This window comes from Coffea eugenioides, chromosome 7, assembly GCF_003713205.1.
Source record: "Coffea eugenioides isolate CCC68of chromosome 7, Ceug_1.0, whole genome shotgun sequence".
NCBI lineage: Eukaryota > Viridiplantae > Streptophyta > Magnoliopsida > Gentianales > Rubiaceae > Coffea > Coffea eugenioides.
Genome location: NC_040041.1, coordinates 33,813,586 through 33,835,592, shown reverse-complemented (window position 1 = coordinate 33,835,592; position 22,007 = coordinate 33,813,586). Strand labels below are relative to the sequence as shown.

The following is a 22,007-nucleotide window of genomic DNA, read 5'->3' as shown; positions in this document are numbered from 1 at the left end:
TTTGTGCCAAAAGTGAAAACTTGACTACTTTAGTTATATTTATTTCATCATGTTGGTATTCAAATAATTTTTATTTGATTGTTTTTATAAGTTTCAATTGTAAAATTACAATGAATAATAATTTGATGATGTGTTGATATTTTAATACTTGATTATTTGTTAAAATTTAACCATAATAAAATTGTATAATAAATTTTTATTAGCCCCGCGGGTGCTCCGGCGGGGGAAGCGAGGCGGGGCGGAGACGGGGCCGGGGGAGCGGGGGACGGGGGATGGGGCGGGGGCTGGGGGGAGTTTGTAGGCAGCGGGGCGGGGGATGGGAGAGAGGTCCCCCACCCTAACCCCGCCCCGTTGCCATCTCTAATCAGTTCTAAAAAAGAGAAAATGCAATGGATAAATACATTTTTGTGCTGATTATGATTACATGTTTATATATTAGCGAGCAAAGTACAATAGACAAAAGTGGAGGATAGTACAGGGAAAATGTGAAACGGTGACTAATGAATAAAAGTGGGAAGAAAATATTTGATGAATAAACATTTGAAGTATTAAAAAGAAATCAAATGGCTGTAAAATGTAATATAAAACATAATAAGAAATAAATATGATTGAGAACCAAAAGAAAAAACCTGGAGAGAAACAACACAAAGAAGAAGAATAATGGGACAACAAATATATTGCGGAATCGAAGAACAACGCTAGATAATTAAAGGATAAAACACAAGATTTTAGCTAAACATTTCGCAAAGTTAAATGCTCAAAACACAGGTAACTATCAGGTTAAAAATACGAGAAAAACAAACTAAAACTGCAGAAGGAGGATCCGCACAAGTATGAGTTAAAGTGTTTAATGATAAATTCATAAAACCAAGATTAAATGACAGAAAAGTATAAGAATACTATGGCAAGAAAATGGAAGAGATGGCCAACAGTTTTAAAATGAGAAGGAAAAGAGATTGCAATACATCATCAATTTAGTTAGAATACAGAAAGAAAAACACATGCATAGAGAAGACAACGGAAATGAAAGAGTTCATTAGAAAGAAAAACCATGCACACAGGACACAACATAGATGAATAACAGATGAACAGAAAGAAGCAAAATAAATGCAGTGGACATATTTAATTGTTGATGACAGTAGAACATTCCAACAAATATAAGAGCAATTACACTCATTAAAAATAATCAGCCACAAAGCAGGCAATAATTGGCGAGGGGCAAAAGAGAATCAGAGCCACTTAATGAAACTAACAAAAAGGTTAGAGCAAATAAGCTGTAAACAAAGTATATAAAATGACTTCGATGTGGACATGCAAAAAATTTAGGGAAGAAAAGACCAAATAGGAATAAAGCGGCACAACAATATTGTAAGTAATGGGAAGTAGAACTCACCAGCAAGACAAAGGGGGGAAAAAGTAGAACGCTAACGGAACAAAAGAGCAGGAAATTTCTATGGTTTTCGTAGTAGGAAGAAAAAGTGAAGCATAGAAGAAAAATCATAGAGCACCGTTGGTCAGCATGACTAAGACAATGGAAGCCTTGCCAAATATACAAATCCAATGGATAGGAAAAGTCAACAAATAGATTAAAAATGATCAATGGCGAACAAAAAGATAGATAATGAGCACACTTCACATGAACATTTAATGCAGATGAGATAGCTGAAATCCGAATTGCAATAGCAGCAAAGCAAAAAGCTCAAGACAGGTGGACATGCATGCAAAATAGACATGCCATGCATACATTGTATGCCTTCAACCACAGTAATATAAAGAGGTGCTTAATTGCCAAAAGAAACAGTGAAGCACCCACATAAACAAATGCATAGATGGTTAAAAAATGAAGTAAAATTGACGATAGGCAAATAAGCACAAAAAAACACTTGGTTTAAGGCCACGGGTAGAGTTGTGGGGAACAAAAAGATTAGACACACATGGGATCTTATGGCTCTCAAAGTGGTAAAAAGCTGAACATGTCCAAAATTGGATCGCACATAACAAGATAACCAAGACAAAAGGACAAGATAGTCCAAAAGAAAATTAGCAAAGAAAAATGAACAGTGGGAAAATTGTCCCCATGTAACCTTGCAGCTCCAAAAAGACCATGAAGGACAAAATAAGTAGTGGAATCACAATATAACCGGGACAATCAATTGCAATCTACTGTTGATCGGCCTTCCGCGGTTTATGTAAAGTAGAGATTTAACATTATTAACAAAATTTGTAATCCTAATTGAGGTTAGACTTGTGCTAATTATCTAAAATTCGATATTTTTAATTACAAATTTGTAATATTAGTTACATATAATATTTTAAAGTATGAATTTTAGAATTTGGGCCAGTTCTTTTTTTAGCCCGAAGTCCAATAAACATAAAAAGTTGTGCTTGAGTCTTCATTTATCGACCATAGATGCACCAACCCAAACTCACTTATTAAGTTTTTAATTGGGCCGAAATTTGGATATTTCAAAACTAGACTCATTACGAGTACAAGCATGAATTTTTTGGAGAAACAATCTATCTCTTGGTTTGCTATACTTAATTATCTTAACGGATTTTTGTTTTATAAAAAAAATTATATTAACGGGCAACAAGCCTTTCTTCAAGTTCCATATTATTTAGTGCAAGCTTGTCCTACACAATAGTATATTCTTAAAAAAGCATATGGAGGATTGCAAAATTGTGCTTGAAAAGTTTCTCAAAAGCAAAAATCCATCCCATCAAACAAAGATATAGAATATGAAAACTTTTATTTTAGTTTGTCAAAGAAAGTTAACAATAGATGTTAAAATCTAATCTTGAAATACGTGAATGAAAATCTTTTCAAAGTATGAGATGTTTAGAAGGTTAGACAAGATCTTATAAACAAAAAGGAAAATCATAATGGAAAGAAAATACCAACTTCACTACACATCCTAATTTTGGACAAATTAAAAGCTACCGAATTAAAAAAGAGAAATTTCATATATTTCCTTCCAATTGAATTGTACAAACTTTTTCTTGATTTCTTTGTTTTAGAGAAAGAGCTTTTTACAAATTATTGAAAAATTTATGAGAATTAAAACAAAGAGACATTTTCAACAAAAAATGGAATTTTCAGGAAATAAAAATAGAGAAAATAACAAGAACAAAAAAAAATTCATCGGGAATTAGCAACATAATCGATCCTACCAGTTTGGTTTGAACACTTGGTTTTATTATTCATACTAGTACCACCGCACTTGGCTGCATATAGGTAAAATTAGAAGCTAAAATAAGTAACAAGAAGAATAAAATTCTAAATATTTTTTCCTTCAAATTGAACCATATGTACAGAATTTAGAATTACCAACATGTCCAATCCTTACCAATTTAGTCCTTCACTATAGATCAATTTCTCTTTAGGTCATATTGAAATCTATTCGAATTAACAAGACCAAAAAGTCTATATACTTCTCCCTCGAATTGAATCATATGAACAAGTTAAGAATTGTCAAATCAAACTAATCTTACTAATTCGATATGCTTACTCAATTTCATATTTCATACAACTACCATCCCTCGTCATTATACATCCGTTTCTCTTCAGGTCAAACTAAAAGCAAATAACTAACAAGAAGAAAAAATTTTCACATATTTTCTTTTCCAGTTGAACTACATAATTAAATTGAGAATAGTTAATCAAACCAATCATATCGGTTTAATCTAATTGCTCGGTCTCGTATTTCATATTACTATCACCCCTCATCGCTATAGATCCTTTCTTTCTTTGGGTCAAAATAAAAACCTAAACTAATTAACAAGAAGAGAAGAATTCCACATAATTTACCTGCAATCAAGCCGTATAATTAAATCGAGAATTGTCAATCAGACCGGTTTCTACCGGTTCGGTTTGATTAGTTGGCATCATTTTTCATACATTACCAAATCTCAGATGGCAGAAGCCGAAAACAAATAGGAAACGGAAACCCAAAGTCTCAAACGGAAACCCAAAGTCCCAGAGGCTAGAGAGAGGAAGAAAAGCAGCAGAACTGAGAGGTAATTCAAGAAAAATTCCCCAAATTTTTGGTTAATTTCACCTTTATATTGGTTAATTTCTATTCTGAACTCTATGCGGATGTATTAATCGGGTGAATTTTGCACTGGCTCAAGCACACACACACGCACACCATGAAATACATGCAGTTCCGCACGTTTTGATTGTATCAGGTGAAAATTTTTTGCTGGAAAGCTTTTTGGCGTCAAATGCCTAATGTTTTTTCTAATTGTTCTTCAATTTTTTTCTCTTTGGTTTTCTGAGATTTTTTGGGGGGTTTTTTGGGTAAGATAAATGAATGTGTTAATTTGATTTCCCCATTCTGGATTATTTCGATGTTAATTTTAGAGATAGGTACTTGAATTTGAGTTTTTACTGTGAATTCGAGTTTTTGCTGTTTATACCTGGGAAGGTTTTGAATTTTCTTAACAAAGATTGAGTCCCGAAGTCTGGAAAAGAGTGTACGGTTGAGAATTTTCTGTCGCTTTTGAATCTTCAATTGACTATTTTTTGTGATTTTTTCCTTTTGTTGATGGAATTGTTGTGTTCATGTAACCTAGGGAGTATTTAAAACTTTGGTTTTGAGGGTTCACAAGAATTAAAGTTGTCCAGTTGTTGATTGTGCCATGCAGATTGTTCTTAAGGATCTAAAAACGATATTCTTATTTTTTAACTATTGGCATGATTGTGTTATTTGCGAAGATCCGATTTGGTAAAATTTTTGACAAGAAAGTGGATTTTAGAGGATGCATTGCCAAAGAAGCTAGGAAAGCCTGACTGGCTTCTTTTTAAAACGTAAACTTTTAGTAGTGTTTAACATGTGCAAATGCTATTCTCATCTGGGATACTGCAACGTATCAAATAGTATTCAGATTTGGAATGCTATCATAAGTCTTGCCAAATTGGCCCCAGGTGAAGATCCAGTTATTTTGTGCTTTGTAAAATTGGACAACTTTAACCAATTAATTTAATCTTTTGCAGGTGCTGACCAGCAAATGATATAAGTTTTACATTTTTATAGCTTTGCTTTTTGGAACAGCAAGAACATGAGTGCTCCGCCTAGTAAAAGGTCGCATGAGGAGGTCGGAAATGGAAGTGGGGGTGTTAGTGGCAGTCATGGTCTTTCCTCTGCTCCAAAGTTCCAGCATGAGGATTCCAGCACATTCCCTGGTGTGATGGGTAGACTGGAGTCTTCAACCTCGGGTGATTTCCATAGTCCTTATGACATAGGGCAGGATGCTCGGATGCCAAAGCTACCGAGGACTGAATCTCGTGATGCAGATAGAAGATCACCTTTGCTTCCAATGTACCGAGTGCCATCATCTTCAAATGACACTCATTTGGATCACCCTTCAGGTTTTGAAAGCAGGTTGGAATTTCGAGATACCAAGGAAGGAAATAAGGACCCTAAGTTTGAGAACCGTGAAAGTAAGGTTGAACAAAGGGAGTTACATATAGGCAGTAGGCTTGATAAGGATGTGAAGTTTGACAGCAGAGGAGATGATAATAAAGCAACCAAGCATGAAAGGGAAACATATCCAGAACATAGAGCTGACATAAAGGTAGATAAGGAGTCTTATGGTGGGGCAAGCAACCATCCGAACTGGAAAAATTCAAATGAACAACACAGGGGAAAAAGGTATCCTGATGCCTCTGGAGGGAATGTGGATCCATGGCAAGCATCACGATCCAGTTTGCATGGCCCAGTTGAGGGTGTAAAGGAATCCCCAAATGTGGAGGAAAGGGAGTATGCTGAAGCACGTGAGGCTGTTGGAGAGAACAAGGTTGATTTTAAAGGGGAGAATAAATTGAAAGAGAGAGAAAGGAAAAGGAAAGAGGTAAAACAAAGGGATTGGGGAGAAAGGGATAAAGAAAGAAATGACCTGCGAAACGCTTTGCAGTTGTGCAGCAATAGCAATAGTGAAAACAAGGAGCCAATGCGGGAAGAGAGAGAAGCTGAGAGGTTGGACAAGGAGAGGAAAGATCTTTTGAGAGAAAAGGAGAAAGTAAAAGAAAGAGAAAAGGATTTTATGAAAAAGGAATCAGGGAATGGAGCTGAAAAAGAAAGTCCTCACAATGATAAGGAAATGGTAGATGTCCCCAGCAGAGCTGCAGAGCTAGAGAATCCAACCTCAGAATTAAAGAAACAAAAGGACACTGATGGTTGGAAAAATGTTGACAGGGATATTAGAGAGAGGAAAAAGGAAAGAGATGCAGAGGAGGAAGGTGAAAGATATGAGAAACGCAATAAGAATCATGACAAGGAGTCAGATGAAGTATGTGGTGAAGCTGAAGGGGGTGCAGAAAGGGAGAGAGAAGTTTTTAATTATGGAGTTCAGCAGCGTAAGAGGATGCTTAGGCCAAGGGGCAGTCCTCAACGTACTCATCGTGATCCTCGTTTTAGGTCGCGCAATCAAGATAATGAAGGGTATGGATTTCAAAAGTTGTGTGGTTGCCTATTATTTTCTTGGAGATGGCAATATCCCATGCTTTATTTCTTTAGATGCATTTTTCGAGATAATTTGATACTTCAGGTCTTGACTTGTGGAAGTGTCTTTTTCCCCTTGTTTTGGTTATTACTCTCACTTTTAATAATTTGCGTATCAACAATCTTTTAATTGTAGCTAAATGCTAATTGTCAAGGTTGTTTAATTTATTCCTTTTTATTTGAATTTTTAAAAATAAGTTACAAAGATTGCATGCCTAATTTACCATGTCTCATAGTCGAATATAAGGGTGTACTTTGATCTGTTGTAAGTATTTAGCTGCTAAAGAAGAACAAGATCTTTCTTGGTAGATCTGGTTTTTCTTGATCTTTGTATTGATGACTCGGGAGGAAGGATGTTATTCAGAGGGAAATGCATTTTAATGTGGTTCCTTCCTGGAAGTTTCTCCAAGTGTCTTGGGAAGCTAGAAATACTGAAGTTTCAGGATTTTATGAAAGATCTAATTTTAATGCCCTTTTGAACTGTTTTGACATCTTTATATCTGGATTTAGGAGAACCCGATCTTATATGTTTATTTAACATAAAAGGCAAAAGGTGCAGTAGTTTTTGTGAATTTTTGAGATGAATATTAGTATTGTTCAATACTGATTCTCATTAGATATTTGGTCTGGTTTCTTCTTCTTGATGCTCTCTCCCTCTCTCTCTCTCTCTCTCTCTCTCACCGGCATTCTTACACAAATGCTCTAAGTCTTTCATTTTCCACTAGCCAATAACTTGACTATCTTAACATAGTAGTTAAAAGAAACAACGCCTGTTTATTCACTTATTGAATTCAAAAAGCTGAGGGCTCGTTGCTATCCAATAGATTAGATAAAGTTTTCAAGAAAAAACATGATAATGGTTGAAGATTTCGAAGGGATAAAAGAGTGCAAGGGAAGATCTTTCGCATGCACTCGTGCGTTATCTCGGTCATATCTGAACTGTCATATCTGAACTGGTGTTTAGATTAAACACTATATGCCAGAAAAAGTACGTAATGAAATGGAGATATCAAGCATGTTTGCATATCGATCATGCATGTCTCCTACATTATACTTATAATTCCATATTCAAAATGCCATATAGATGAGCTTGCAATTATTAGGTTCATTATCCCGTGAACCACATAATAGAATTTCGAAAAGGAATTGCCATTTTTTATGAAGACTAAAAGAAATGGTATATGACTGCTTAAAAGAAAGAAAATCAGAATAAGTTGAGTGAGTGTGACATTTAAGTATCAAAAAGAGGATTGCTCACCTCTTTCGCCCTTTCAATCTGTTCATAATAGTTTCATCTTGTGTGTCTAGCAAGCGGTATTTTTCTCTGTCAGCAGTTAGCATGTTAAAATCATTGTGGACAAGTGACATTTCAGAAAGGGCCTCAAAATAGCTTCTTGATACCAAATAGCACAACAGTGGATTGTGTTACAGGTACACACCAACTTCGTCATTGGTTTACTTATCTATCGCAAACTATAGTTACGCTAAGGTAAATATATTGCATTTTGAAAGCTTGGTTTTGTTGCATTATATTGCAACTAAAATTTTTCACAAGAAGAAAATGGCTTTAGAAAGAATTTTTGTAACTATAGTTGCTAAAAAAAAAACTCTTGTGGAAACAAGATTTTCTATTGAAGAACATAATAAATGGCCAATATCAGAAATTGTACTGTCACATGTCTACTTAAATTCTAATAAAGGAAAACAACTTCAAAATAAAATCTCAGTCATTTAATAACTCATTTTAACTTGACCAAATTAGACAAAACAAATCAGAAAAAGAATTTCAGAAATCTCAGTGACATTGGGTTTTAATTCAAAGTTGATTATCTCACTAAGAAAGTTCCTAGTAGTCATTGATTGTATAAAAACGTTTAAAATTTAATTCTATGTTAACCATAAGTAAAATATTTTTATGATATACAAACTTTTAAATGTAGCTTTTTCTATTGTAGAATGCATGGTATTGTCAAATGTCATGTGGTATAGATTGTAACTTTGCAATGCTCTTTCATTCCAAAGCCAAATTAATCATACTTGGTTGTAGCAGGCTCGGGATATGACGAACTGGACTCATTCATTGATTGAGTTTTTTAATCCATTTGACTGGCCTGCCTAGCATTATTGATTGGGTTTGAGCATGGTGTTAGAACATTTATCCCATCACATAGCTATCATTTCCTCTGTAATCTAGATAGAGCCCATGGGCCTCTATAGTTTTCTTTAGCTTTTCTAAAAGTTGGTCAGAAATTATGTCTTGAAAGACTCTTTAAACAATTCCAAGGATTTGTTTGTTAGAACAGCTTGAAAGGCTAAAGCTATTATGCAAAAGAAAATCAAAGGGTGCTTGAGAGCTTGGATTATTTTAGCTAATGTAAGCTAAGAATAAAAGTGAAAAGCACTGGGATGCCTCAAAAGAGTTTTTAAGCTACAATGAGCTTATTTTGAGTGAGGACAGCCTTTTAAATGTGACTAAATAACATCAAGCAAAAAAGAATAGCCCCTGACATCTGTTTCAATTATATGATAGATTTTATATAAAGGTTTCCTGTGTTACTGCAGCTTGGGATTGGGTAAATGCACTATATAAGCATGTGAAGTTTATGGAATATGCTCAAGGATTGAAGGAAAAAACGTTATTAATATGAAATCCTTAGATATGAAGTCGTTAGGATCTTATTTTGTTTGGGCAGGAAAACAATATGCTCGATTTTTTACCCTCATCATCTCAATGTTAGGCAAGAGTGTAATTAATCTGAGACACACACCAGTTTACAATACATTTCAACTCCATTAGTTTCAGTATTGTATGCATAGTGCATTTTGCTGAAGGTTTGAAATCCATAAGAGTAACCATCTAAGTGCTTGTCTACGAATTTGATTGTATAGGTTTGAAGTAATTTGTATTGCAATTACTTGACCCTATTAGACCCCTATTTTCCTTTTTCTGTGACTTGAAGTGCTATAGTGTATATAGGCATGAGCCATTTGGCATTTATCAAGGTCAGCTAATTTTGTGCAGAATCAACGGCAGTGAATTGATATAGAAACTCTGTTAGCCACATGGCAATATTAGAAAGAGCAAGCGTTACATTCTATGTTATAAATCGAGATATGCTCTTCTAGTTTAAATCAAGAAATACCCTTCTAGTTCCCTGGTTGATCCTGAACCTGACCTATTTCTAAACATGACCCTCGGTAGGCATATTAGTCCTCCAAAAGATCCTCCATCTAGAACAGATCTCACTGATCTACTCCTCGTTTCTCTTGTCACCGGGATGCAAAAGTAAGTTAATTTTCTCAATTTTGCTGTGGTTCAAGTTGTACGGCACAGGTAGAGTTAGGTTTTGCATCTGTATGTGTGTTGATCTACATTTATAAATTTGTTTGACTTTTCTGAGCATCTGATCTTGGCACAAATCCTTGACGAATGTGGAATTTAGGATACTTTTTCCTAATTTGTCTTTGAACGTAATCGAACCATCTTGCTTTTTGTCCTAAATACATCTTAGAGACAGCAGATTGATTTGGACTGCCTTTTGAACATCTTAGAGTAGGCCTAAGGTGATTCGCCGACTTATCAATCAAGTAATCACCTTGATTGTGGTGTCATTCTTCCCGTTCTAATCAATCTCGCGCAGTCCTTGATTGATTATGAATTCCATCCCCGAACGTTATACCTTAACCTAGGTCCAGGGCTTGTGGTTCACGTTCTTGATTCGTCTTGGCATATCGAGAATCGTATCGTTATAGCTATTAAATAGAAGCTTAGCTGTGCTTACCATATGCTTGATTAATTTGAAAATCTGGTGCTTTGATATTCTCTGGTCATTTTCCTATTTAAGGGGGAGATAAAGTTGGGCGAGTTAAAATCAATGCATATTTATCCTAGATCCTTACCTTGTACTAGTATATAGTGCTAAAGTTACAAGTTTTAATGCTTGGAAGGGTTGATGGGTGAGTATGGACCTAGAGTAGGAAGGGTGTGGGTTTAATGGGTGAGTATGGATCTAGAGTCTCCAATTAAAGTTACATGTAAAAGTTTCAGGGCTTGTGAAGATTTCTTTTGATATTGCTTTCAAGATCCTTATGTGCATGTAATAGTATGAATATGACACCGATATTTGATAGTATTATATAAGATAGAACCTCTTACCATGTTGCTTGCCGATTAGTACACTTGATCATAAGACTAGATGTGCCTTGCTCTTTTAACAAGATGAATTTGGTTAAGTTTTGTACATGTTTTCTTCTTGTGTAGGAGTACTTTTAATCCCATAGTGACCAAAAAAAAAAAAAAAGAAAAAGAAATATGGTTATGGTATTTCTGTGCAATACTTTCTTTTATTGCTGTACAGAGCTGATAACAAGGCTTACATTTATCATGGTCAAATTTGGTGGAAATTTGAGTAATATTTACTACTGATCTGGCTGTTAGCTATTTTGACATGCAATTAGAAGTTATTGCACTTGAGGTATGTCCATTTGAGGCATATATAGTATATTCATCTATTTGTGGTGTGGCTATTCTTTGGAAATCTTATATCAATGACTTCAGTTTTCCATGAATTTGAGTAAAAGTGTCAATTAGTTGTGTTTTAGTTTGTTGAACTCTTTTACGTGTCCCCAAAAGAATGACTTTCTGTGTGTTTCTTTTTATTCGGTGCTGTAGTGTAGGAGGGCTAGTACACTTAATGTTGCCTTGTACTCAATATGGCCCAAGTTTGGCTTGCCTACTTGATCTACTGATACCTTTTAGTCTCCTAGAGGGTGTCCATTATGTGTGTACCATTTTGTCAAATCAAATAAATGCCATCTCCCACAAGGTCTTGATGAAAAAACTGCTGATATAGATGAGCTGAGGGAAAAGTTTGTTAAGTGGTGGTATATATGATATTGAGGTAGTGATTTTGTTTGAAAGGCATAGGTAGACTAAAAGTATTAACCTTTGTAACCTTTGGTTTTTGCATGCACTTCCTTACCTGCTTCTAACATATTCTGTTATAATTTCTAGGCCGAATAATTACCTATCGATTGTTATAACCTCTATTAACTGTTTGAGGAATTATATATACCGCCTACGATAAAGCTTCTCAGGACCTTCCATTGAATATTGAAACTAGAAGAAAAAACCCCTGTTTCGAAATTTTGAGCATGACTTTAGTTGTTAAATTGCAGAAAGGTAGCACAGTGCCACCTTAAATGAGGTCCACTTTATCAACAGTAAGTTCGTACCAAGGAATGAAAAATTGTATTTTATATGATTCTATGGTCAATTAGTTACTGGCATGATAGAAACACTTGACAAGTCAGCTCATGAGTAAAGGTTAATGTTGCGACAAATGACTATTTCTGTGATGATGATATGATGTTAATGGAGTTATGGAATTGCATTTATCATTAATACTGATGGCGAATTTTATGTATTGAGCGGTCTACCATCTACTGCATAGTAGTTTGCATGCTCATGTGAAAAGGAGACTTTGAGTTTACTCGTACAATGTTACAAATTCTTGGATAGGTTCAAAGCTATAGGTTACTTACTGCCTTTTGCCCGTTATTTTTTTCGCAGGTCTCAAGGTAAGCTGTTATGTTAATTCATGCAACAGAGAATTATGAAGTTGATTCATAGAAGGGGAGTATGTGCATATTAATGTTGGCATGATTTTTTTCTTCTTTCATCTGTACTCTTTTTCATATGCTTTCAGACCCTTCGATGGCTACACAAAACATAGAACATTTGAACTGTGGCATGGGACACTGTGGGACATGCAGAACAGAAGTGCTCCATACTCGGATATATTTTCAGCTTGAATTTAATGCATGCTTTACTCTGTGAATCATTTATTCCGTGATGCTGTGTAGGAAATTTCTTATGCATTAGATTGCTGATGTTGGGCTACTGAATTAGTTATATGAAAAGGTTACAAAAACTTGCTTTGCCTCGTAAAAAGTCTGCATTGATATTCTACATGAAAAATTCTATTGTGTTGCATAGACAGAAAGTTACACTTGATGTGTGCCCCTCCTGGCTTAAGATGTTAGAATTGGATTATGCCCGATATGGTTTGACTAGTTTAATCAAGATTTGATTGACATTTTGTTCTGCTGTTATAGCCTCTCATGGAAGCACCCCCCTCTCTCTCTGTCTCTCACACACACACACAACCACACACATATATGCACCTGTGCACACACTTGTAATGTGTGCCAGTCTGTAATTCAGGTTGTTCACTCAGCTCTCTCCTCGTTGCATCATCAGTGCCTTGCTTTTGTGAATCCTCATCCATTATGAGCATCCATATTGTCACAGACTCAGTGCAGTTAGTGCTGCTAAGGAGCTAGTTTTCATGCATATGTTCTACTCCTAAGCAGCATCAATATTTCTTCTATGTTGAACAGCAATTTGTGATAAAGCCAATGTTTTATTTTTAGACTTTTGACTTGCTTTAACAGAGTTCTGAGATCATACTTTATGACCTTTGGTAGAAAATGGCTCCAGAAATTATAAGTCACGAGGGAAGTATAAAATTGCAACTCATCCCATTTCTTACAAGTGTCCCAGTTCTTAACTATGCAGAATATGCTTCGATATTTGTTTCCTAGCAAGTAAATTAACAAGATTTATATTGAACAATAGTAAAATTTACTTTTCAAACTTATTTTCAGGCTTTCTAGAATGGTTCATCTCGAATGCTTTCTTTGAATTGTTCCCTGTCAGACTTGTGGATTGTTTGGAGTAGTGATTTTCTGTGTTTTTAAGTTGTGAAAAAATCAGTTGAAGAAATAACAAAATTCCAAGTGAAACAGATCTGTGAAATTACTGATATAGATTACCATGTGGAAGCAAATTCTGAAAATGAAAGGGGGAAAAGATCAGAAAGAGTTGTTACTTCCCAAACCTGGAAGTTAAGGACATTGAAGTTTGGTTGGAGGGAGTATCTCTGCTCCATTCTTTTCATGTTTAACTCTTGAGAATGTTATGGTTGCATCATGTGTATGATGGGGGTAATTATTAATTTTTGTTAGAGTCTAATGGTTCAAGACTTTCCCCTCCTGGATGCAGAGAGGGGTGAACCAGTAAGTTCCCTGGTGACAAACTGGCAGTGTGATTTCGTCTAAGATCCCATCTTGCATATTATAAAATACACTTTGACAGATTATTGGGTTATCAGAATGCTGATGATATTAATACATTTCATGGCTTGCTTACAAATGTGTTACCATGCTGCTTCATCTTTCCTCGGTAGTTCAGGACCTTTTACCATATTAGGTTCCCTTTTGTGTGATGCTTCTTCATTTGGAATTGATAGTACATTAAGGACCTTTGACAATATTAGTTTCCTCTTTTTCCATCTTCCAAATTCACGAAAAGACTTCCTGAGCAGTTCATGGCATGCTTAAAAAGGTGATACCTTGCTTCTTTATATCTACTCAGAAAAACAGTCAGGAACTTTGGCTGTACTAGGTTTCATTTGGTATGGCGCTTCTGCATTTGTACTTGGTAATGCATTAAGGGCCTTTGACAATATTAATTTCCTCTTTTTCCATCTTCCAATTCATGTGAAGACTACCTGAGCATCTTTAGACTCTTTCAGAAACATGTTTGGCAAAGACTTTTAAAGATTTTAAGGTGCTTTTGATCCTCATTTGTTTTTAATTGGACCTTCTGAGTTATTCGAGTACATTCAGTACATTGTGAAAGGCTTTTTTCACTTTCATGTTATTCTCTGTGTAAATTACTCAATCATTGGGTTTAGATTTTTTATCATCTTCTGTATCACAATTTGTACGTTAATGTTGTTTTAATGGCAGGTAAACCTGATGTGTCCACCATTGTTTATAAAGTTGGTGAATCCATGCAAGAGCTAACTAAAGTATGGAAAGAATATGAAGCATCTCAAGCAGATAAGATGTCTGAAAGTTCTTCAAATGGTCCTACTCTAGATATTCGGATACCAGCTGAGCATGTTTCTGCAGCAAACCGCCAGGTGATTCTTTGAGTTGTTTTCCACCCTGCTTTTGGGTCAAGTAGGTGTTATAATCCAAGTTTGAGGTGTATGCTCCAAAATGAATGGCTGTAGTTGAGGAACTAAAACAGATGATGAAAATGTATTTCTTCATTTGGCCAAAATTTTCTGTGGACAAAAAATGAAAGACTGGATAACACATGTTTACGATTGGCTAGGTTAAACTTTTAATTAGAAGAGATCTATTGTTAGTTGGGTTTCATAAATAGCACCATGAGGAATAGCTGGCATCTTGGAGCAAAAGTTGTTGCAATTGTAGTTTACTTTACAAAATGCATTTTTCCAAAAATATCCATGTTGTCACGTGGAATGATGACAATTCCAATACTTAGTGCTTGGTACACTGGAATGGCAATTGAAATATTGGAATCATGTCCAATTTATGTTTCCTGACTATATTGGAAGGAATCACTCAAAACCCTCAACTCATTTCCAACAGTGAATAAATAAAAGACAAAATATTTTGTTAAAATACTTTCTTTCTCCCTCTCCCAGACTTCCACCATCGAACCTCCCCTTCCTTGCTGCCTTCAACACCTCTCTCTCCCCCATGGCATCTGGCAACTCCTCCCTTTTTTCTTATTTTTCCCTCTTTATCAGCATTTGACAACACCCACATGGGCTTGCCGGCAGAAAAATAGATTCAAATGGAAGAAATCGAAGAGGAAGCAGCACCAGCAAACGCCGACGAGTCATCACCGTTATTATCTGAATTCTCCCCGTAAGATCCGTTCGGTTAGAATGAAGGTGCCCGAGGTCAAGGTCCACCTCTACAAGCTTGGCAAAGGACCCATTGATGTCTTCAAGTCCAGCCTTAGTGGGTGGGACCAAGACCAGTTGGAGGTCACCGATTTTTTTCCTTTTCCATAGCATCTGACAAAATCTCTCTTCTTCTCCCACAGCCGGTCACTCCCCCCTCACCCCAGTAGACCCTTTCTTCTCCTCCCTTGCCATCAAATCGTCCTCCTCATTGCAATCGTGCTCCTCAAATCGTTCAAATCTTTTATTGATTAGTCATGAGTTTTTGTTGATATTGTTGAACAAAAAACAAAAAAGATTTGGATTGGTAGTGATTTGATGGTGGGCGTGATTATCAATCCAAGAACAATAATTAGAAAATAAAAAATTAATTTTGATACCATTCCAACTATATTTATACCAAGCACTAGTCCATGGAATAATACCAGGGGTTCAAACCCATACTAATTTTTTGTATATCATTCCATCTCCAATACCAATTCCAAAACATGAACCAAGCACCCCCTTAGTTATGAATTCTGGTGATCTTCTCTGGCAGCATTTCTGCCCTTTGCTTGGTTCCAAAGCCATCGAATCTTCTCTGTATCCGTCGCTCTCCCTCTCTCTCTCTCTTTTTTTTTTTTTTTGTTCCTGCTAACTGGACAATTTATTTGTACAAATCACCAGCAAGGACCTTTGTTCAGCTCCAGGATGTTTGCTTTTGTTTTGTTTTGCTTTGTTTTATTTTTTTTCACCACTTTACGAGACATTATGTTATCAAATTGATTGCCTAGAGTGTAAGGTACTTGTTGCTGGTGATATTTTAAACTAGGTATCACAGTATTGGTATGGCACTTTTCTGTCACTGAGTTATATCAAGTATTTTAAGTGCCTTCACAAGATCTACTTTTTTTCTGAGCTTGTGATACTGGAAGCTCCTTTGAACATATCAAAAAGAATCAGGGAACACATTTGGTTCCCTTGGAAGAACCTTCTGGTTAGGTTAAGCTCTTAATTGGTTGAACTTTGTAGACTTTATGCAGCATGGAGTTTCGATAGCCATTGGACTGAATAGGATTGCTTTTGCTCCTTGGAACCACTTCGCTGGCAGCATTCTGACTATAATGTTGGAGATTGACTTCTGGACATGATAAGAAGTGCCCTTAACTAACATGGTTTCCATTATTGTATGAAAAATGTTATGAAACCAAAAATGATAATTTTCATGTCAATTTGATAGTAGGAGATCTCAAAGAATGAAAAAAGATAAATTGGGTATTAATATCATGAACTGTAAGAATTAAGTCACCTTTAGGGAAAGTGTGTAACATATCGGAATGTATACAAATAAATGTGAATTAATTGATTTTACTCTTATTTTCTTTTCATCAATCAGATTAATCTAATTTCACTTTCTTTGTGAGATCGCCATCTCTCCTGTCTGATTTTTTGTGATCACTACTTGCTTGCATCAAATTGGACACTCATTTAATCTTCTTGGCACTACATATGCGTAGGTAAGAGGTGGCCAGCTGTGGGGGACAGACATATATACTGATGATTCGGATCTTGTTGCTGGTAAGTGGTTTTGTATTTTATTTGTGTTTTGATATTCTGATGACCATTCTGGGAATTATGAATTGCATGATATGCTCCTTTCTCTCTAGTTCTTATGCACACTGGCTATTGTCGTCCGACTGCATCACCCCTTGAAGCTACAATTCAGGAGTTACGTGTCACTATCAGAGTATTACCTCCACAAGACTGTAAGTCAGCATGAAACTCGATATCTACTGTTTCTGGTGTTGAGTGCTTGCAAAGCTAGTTTAGATTAAAATTTGCATCATATGAGTGCTTACTGTCTTGAAAAAACTTATTGCTAATTTATATCATGTTATAGAGTACTCAACAGTCACAATTTGCGATCCTAGTGGTTGACGTTATATATATAATATTTGCAATCATATTAGTTTATATATACATCAGTCGATATATGTCTAATTCGCAACTGAATTATGTTAAAGGCTATCTTTCAATGCTGAGAAACAATGTTAGATCGCGTTCTTGGGGAGCTGCCATTGGCTGCAGTTACCGTGTTGAGCGTTGTTGTGTCGTGAAGGTTCGAGTTCTTACATTCTTCATTTTTTCATTTCTCCTATGCTTTCCTTTCTTTATCTGCAACACTTACTACTATGTTATCTCAACTTTAGAAGTTGCATTGTATGAATCTTTTGTCCCTGTCATTCTCTAGCAATTTTAGTTGTCAACTTTGTGGTTGTTAATTGCTTGCTAACAATAAATGACTTGGTTTAAGATCTATATTTCATTGGTTTATTCTATGGGCTGAGAGAGCAGGCAAGTTTTATTTGCTGGGGCACAGTTTAATGTTTCGTCCACCTTACATGTGCTTCAGAAAGGAGGGGCAGTTTTTGATGTACAGCCATGTCTTACACATTCATCTTCTATGGAGCCTACTCTTGCCCCAGTTGCTGTTGAGCGCACCATGACTACCAGGGCTGCAGCTTCGGTACTTATTCAAAACTCAGATTAAACTCTTTCTGTGTGAACATTTGCTTTCCACCTTCCTGATTTTTGCATCATCTTTCCTAGCATTGTTGTCATTACATTTTAAGAACTTTAAACTTTATTTGATGCTTCTGGGAAAAACAAACACAACCTTGAACAATAATTCTTCTGAAAGATTTACAAAAGATGCTCCCTGTAAGATGCTAAAGACAATGCAGATAACTTTATTTGGGAGTTTAATAGTTCCAGGACTTATTTTCTTTTTTCGCTTGTTCTATATTGGTTTTGTTGTTGCCTGTGGATCTCAATAAGCTGCTGTATTTATTCTGGTATTCCTCCCTACTTTGGTTTCAACTAAAGAGCTGCCCTAGAGCATCATGCCTTAGATCTGCTATGTTCTTAGTCATGGTAGTTCACAATTTTTTCATTTAAATGGGATTTGGTGGTCATATTGTTATGGTTGAGGTCAAATATATGTTTGAAAATGTTGATTTTCCCTTTTTTGGGTGAACTTTTGACAGCTGCTATGTTTCTTTGTTTATGTGATTTCATCATCTTACGAGAATGTTCAATTTTCATTTTTGTGATGGGGAGGGAGGGGATGGTGGGAGCTGTAACTGCAAGCTTTTTAGTGTCTTGGGGCGGACTTGCGCAACTTGCGCATTTGCAGTGGCAAACATAAATAGTCCACTTCTGATTACTGGAGCTGTGTTATAGCGGCTAATAGCTATCAAATACTAATTGATTAGGCAGGAAAATTTTTCTTCTTATCTCATCTTTCTTTATCTTCTTTTTCATTTTCATTCCATTGGTTTTGCTTTCGTTCTTATCTATTCATTCTTTTTTTCCAGAGGAAGGAGTATTCTTTAAGAGCATTAGATGTCTTAAGTTCTTGTAAGATACGGGTTTTCTAAATGTTCTGAATAGATGGATTAGCCCTTCTAAATTTCAAAAGACACGAGAGATGTGCTCAAGGAGCGTTGTAAGCTTGCTGAGTAGTATCTAACAGATTGCAAATGTCAAATATGCATATTATGTTTGGTTTACTAAGGACGCTGCTATTGTATACCTTTTTTGTATTATTTTTAACTAACTTTTTTTATTTCTTTACCTCTCCCCTTCTCCCCTCCACCCCTCTCTCTCTCTCTCTCTCTCTCTCTCTCTCTCTCTCTAGAATGCACTACGACAACAAAGATTTGTACGAGAAGTGACTGTGCAATTCAACCTATGTGGTGAGCCTTGGTAAGTAATATGACTTGGACTGTTCTAGTTTGCTTCTTTTGAAGGATTTTATTTTTGTTTTTGGGAACTGATTATTGGTAAGTATTAGAAGTTTTTTCGTTGGTAAATAGAGTAGGAAGATTATGGATGCCAGGGGGATGGGACCATTGGCTGAATTTCGTAGTAAGATTTTCTCGTGTTTTTAAAGCTACAAAAAAGGATGGAATTAGACAATTTTCTAGTATTGTTGTAAATTCTGTTCACTTTCTTTGTTTCTGGCTTAATAGATAAAGACATGCATTTGGGGGTGAAACATCATATGTAATACATAAAACTAGCAATGATTCTTAAGTTCTTGAATTGTGCTTTTAGTTGGCAAAATTGGTCGTCTTTCAAATCAAGAATTTTTTGGCTTACAAGTAGTACAGACAGAAATTAGTGGAGCCCATCTTCTACTTAGCCGGTAGAACCTTTTCTCATATGTGCATTATAGTGATAATTTTGCATGTTCATCTTTTCTGTGCTGCAGCAATGAATTTATAGTGACTGAGAATCCAAGAGAGTTCATATAGACTATTAAAGAGACATGCTTGTATAAATCTGTTTACCTGAACTGATTAGAAAATGACCAATTTATTGTGAAACTTCATAGTGATAAATCAGATAAGCTCTTGTATATTCACCTATTCTTTGCTCTTTTGATTAGTCTATTTCCTTTTGTCTGTCTAGGCTTAAATACAGCATCAGTGTGGTTGCAGACAAGGGGCTTAAGAAACCCCTGTTTACAGCTTCGCGCTTGAAAAAGGGGGAAGTACTCTACTTGGAAACCCATAGCCGCAGGTAATGGTGGTTGGTAATAGTAAGCAAATGTTTTCTTCATGCTTCTGGTTTAAGTCAATGTATTTACCTTTCGAGAAACAATCAATTCTTCATGTTTGAATAGAATATCTAGACAGGAGAAAGGATGTGCTAATCAAACTATTTGAGTATTATTGGTATTTTTTTTTAAAAGATTCATGTATCATATTATGCTCAGTTTTATTTTGAGCATCCTCGGTGAAATTATTTTACAATATCCGTTTTGTCAAACAGGAAAGTAAAGAGACTACTGGGGCCTCCTCTCTCTCTCTCTCTCTCTCTCTCTCTCTCTCCAGGACAGCGATAATTGAGCTATACACATAATTTTTTGTTATGATGAGTTTTGCTTTAGCATTTTCTGATTAGCCTGGATCAAAATTTTCTGACTTATTTGTTTGTTAGTTAGAGGCTGTTGCAAGAGGAAATGAATGTTTAAATCTTTTTCTTTTCTTTTTATTTTACATAAAAGCAAACTGTTAGCACTTTTATTTATCTTGATGCATGGGAATATCTTCTTCTTTCAAGATGCAACCTGATAATTGCTATTGCCTTCCTGGCAAGTTGCTATTCATTTACTCTTAACTCGTGCAAGTATAGGTTTGAGCTTTGCTTTGCTGGAGAGAAGATGGTAAAGGCTACATCAGTGTCTCAGGCCCAAGAAGCAGAAGCTGACAAATCTGTAACTCATAGCTCACATACTTCAAATGGTGAAAAAGGCCTGATGGATGGAGAAAATGTTGTTATAGATGCCTTCCGATGGTCTCGTTGTAAGAATCTCCTTCGCCAAACAAAGATGATATCAATTGGGATCCCACTGCCCCTTGAGCATGTGGAGGTAATCTCTTAATGTGATATGCAACTCTTCTTATTTGGAAAGAGAAAGGAGTGAGATATATTGAGATTTTAATACATCTATGTAGTATGGTCCTTCTTCATTCATTATGAGATTGACCTTTTTTAGCATACACTGAAAGTAGATCAGCCACCTTTTGGGGGGGTTGTCTTTTCTTTCCTTGTCTTATGAGTTTATCTATGTATATTTAGTTTGACATGAAGAGAGCACGACTAAAAGCATTACTGCAACTTCTGAAATCTCAAGTTTTGGTTTCTTGGGATAATTGTAGTTCTCTCAAATTATCAAGCTTTTAGTTTTTTTTTTTTTTTGAAGAACTCGTAAATGGTATCCCTTGCAAGTTAAATGGACAAATCAATGAAAATGGAGCAACAAACAATTGTACATGAATGTGTAGACAAAATGAAATGACTTGGACTCCTAACCTGCAAGTGTCACCTAGGAAAAATTAGCATAATGTCTCTATGACAGGATCCATTTTTCTAAACTTTTGCTGTGTGCATGAAATTATTTGACAGGTATTGGCAGACAATCTAGAATGGGAGGATATCAATTGGACGTCTACTGGTGTTGTGATTGCCGGGAAAGAATACCATCTTGCCCGGGCACATTTCATGTCTCCAAATTAGCTGGCAGAGTTGAATTATCATGAACTTTTTGTCATGTAATATATATACTTCCGAGTTTCATAGACTGATGTACTGGTTTGGATGCTCCAAAACAATGCCATACAATGAATTTTAGACTATTTTGGAGATTGCTGTTATTAGCTCGTAGTTGTTTTTAATATCCTCCTATATAACCAGAATTTCTTCAAAAGAAATGCTCGTGGACTACACGTGCTTATGGTGGGAAGGAAGCTGATTTATTTGGTTGGTTGGTCGGTTGTTTTTCGGAGGTTTCCTTGTGTTGTGTTGGGGGGGGGGGGGGCGGGCGTTGGAGTTGGGCTATGTTGTTGAAGTAAATGAATATTGGGGTATTTGTGATAAGGACTTGCAAATTATTTTAAGCTTGAAAAAGGTTCAAGGTATTCAGGAAATTTGGCTCGTACCAAATCTGTGAAAATGTGAGAGATGTTTGCTAGATAGGTCGATATGGTTCAAATGCTTAGATGAGGGAACCGTAAGGGGCTTACTCCAGCTTTTGAACATCATTGCTTGGACGAGGCATCAGTGTCATCACAGAAAAAGCAATGCCATATATCAACATGTAAATACGAAAATTCTAAAGAATGATAAGAGTGGTTTGGGCCTCTGTGGCTAGTTCAACTGGTTTCGT

At 35.9% G+C, this 22,007-nt stretch overlaps 1 protein-coding gene across 2 annotated transcripts; it reads left to right on the top strand.

Moving 5' to 3' along the window:
• Positions 1 to 3,929: 3,929 nt before the first annotated feature.
• Positions 3,930 to 21,552, top strand: LOC113777876. Of its 2 annotated transcripts, none has more exons than XM_027323096.1 (12): positions 3,930 to 4,017; positions 4,997 to 6,443; positions 12,076 to 12,083; positions 14,319 to 14,494; positions 16,789 to 16,849; positions 16,939 to 17,037; positions 17,296 to 17,390; positions 17,685 to 17,798; positions 18,972 to 19,039; positions 19,748 to 19,858; positions 20,474 to 20,643; positions 21,248 to 21,552. In XM_027323096.1, exons 2-12 carry the CDS (start codon positions 5,062 to 5,064, stop codon positions 21,379 to 21,381), a joined length of 2,418 nt encoding a protein of 805 aa, XP_027178897.1. In that variant the 5' UTR covers positions 3,930 to 4,017; positions 4,997 to 5,061; the 3' UTR covers positions 21,382 to 21,552. The 2 variants fall into 2 exon arrangements, with proteins under 2 accessions (XP_027178897.1, XP_027178896.1); XM_027323095.1 differs by having other exon boundaries at positions 20,474 to 20,711.
• The last annotated feature ends 455 nt before the right edge of the window (positions 21,553 to 22,007 follow it).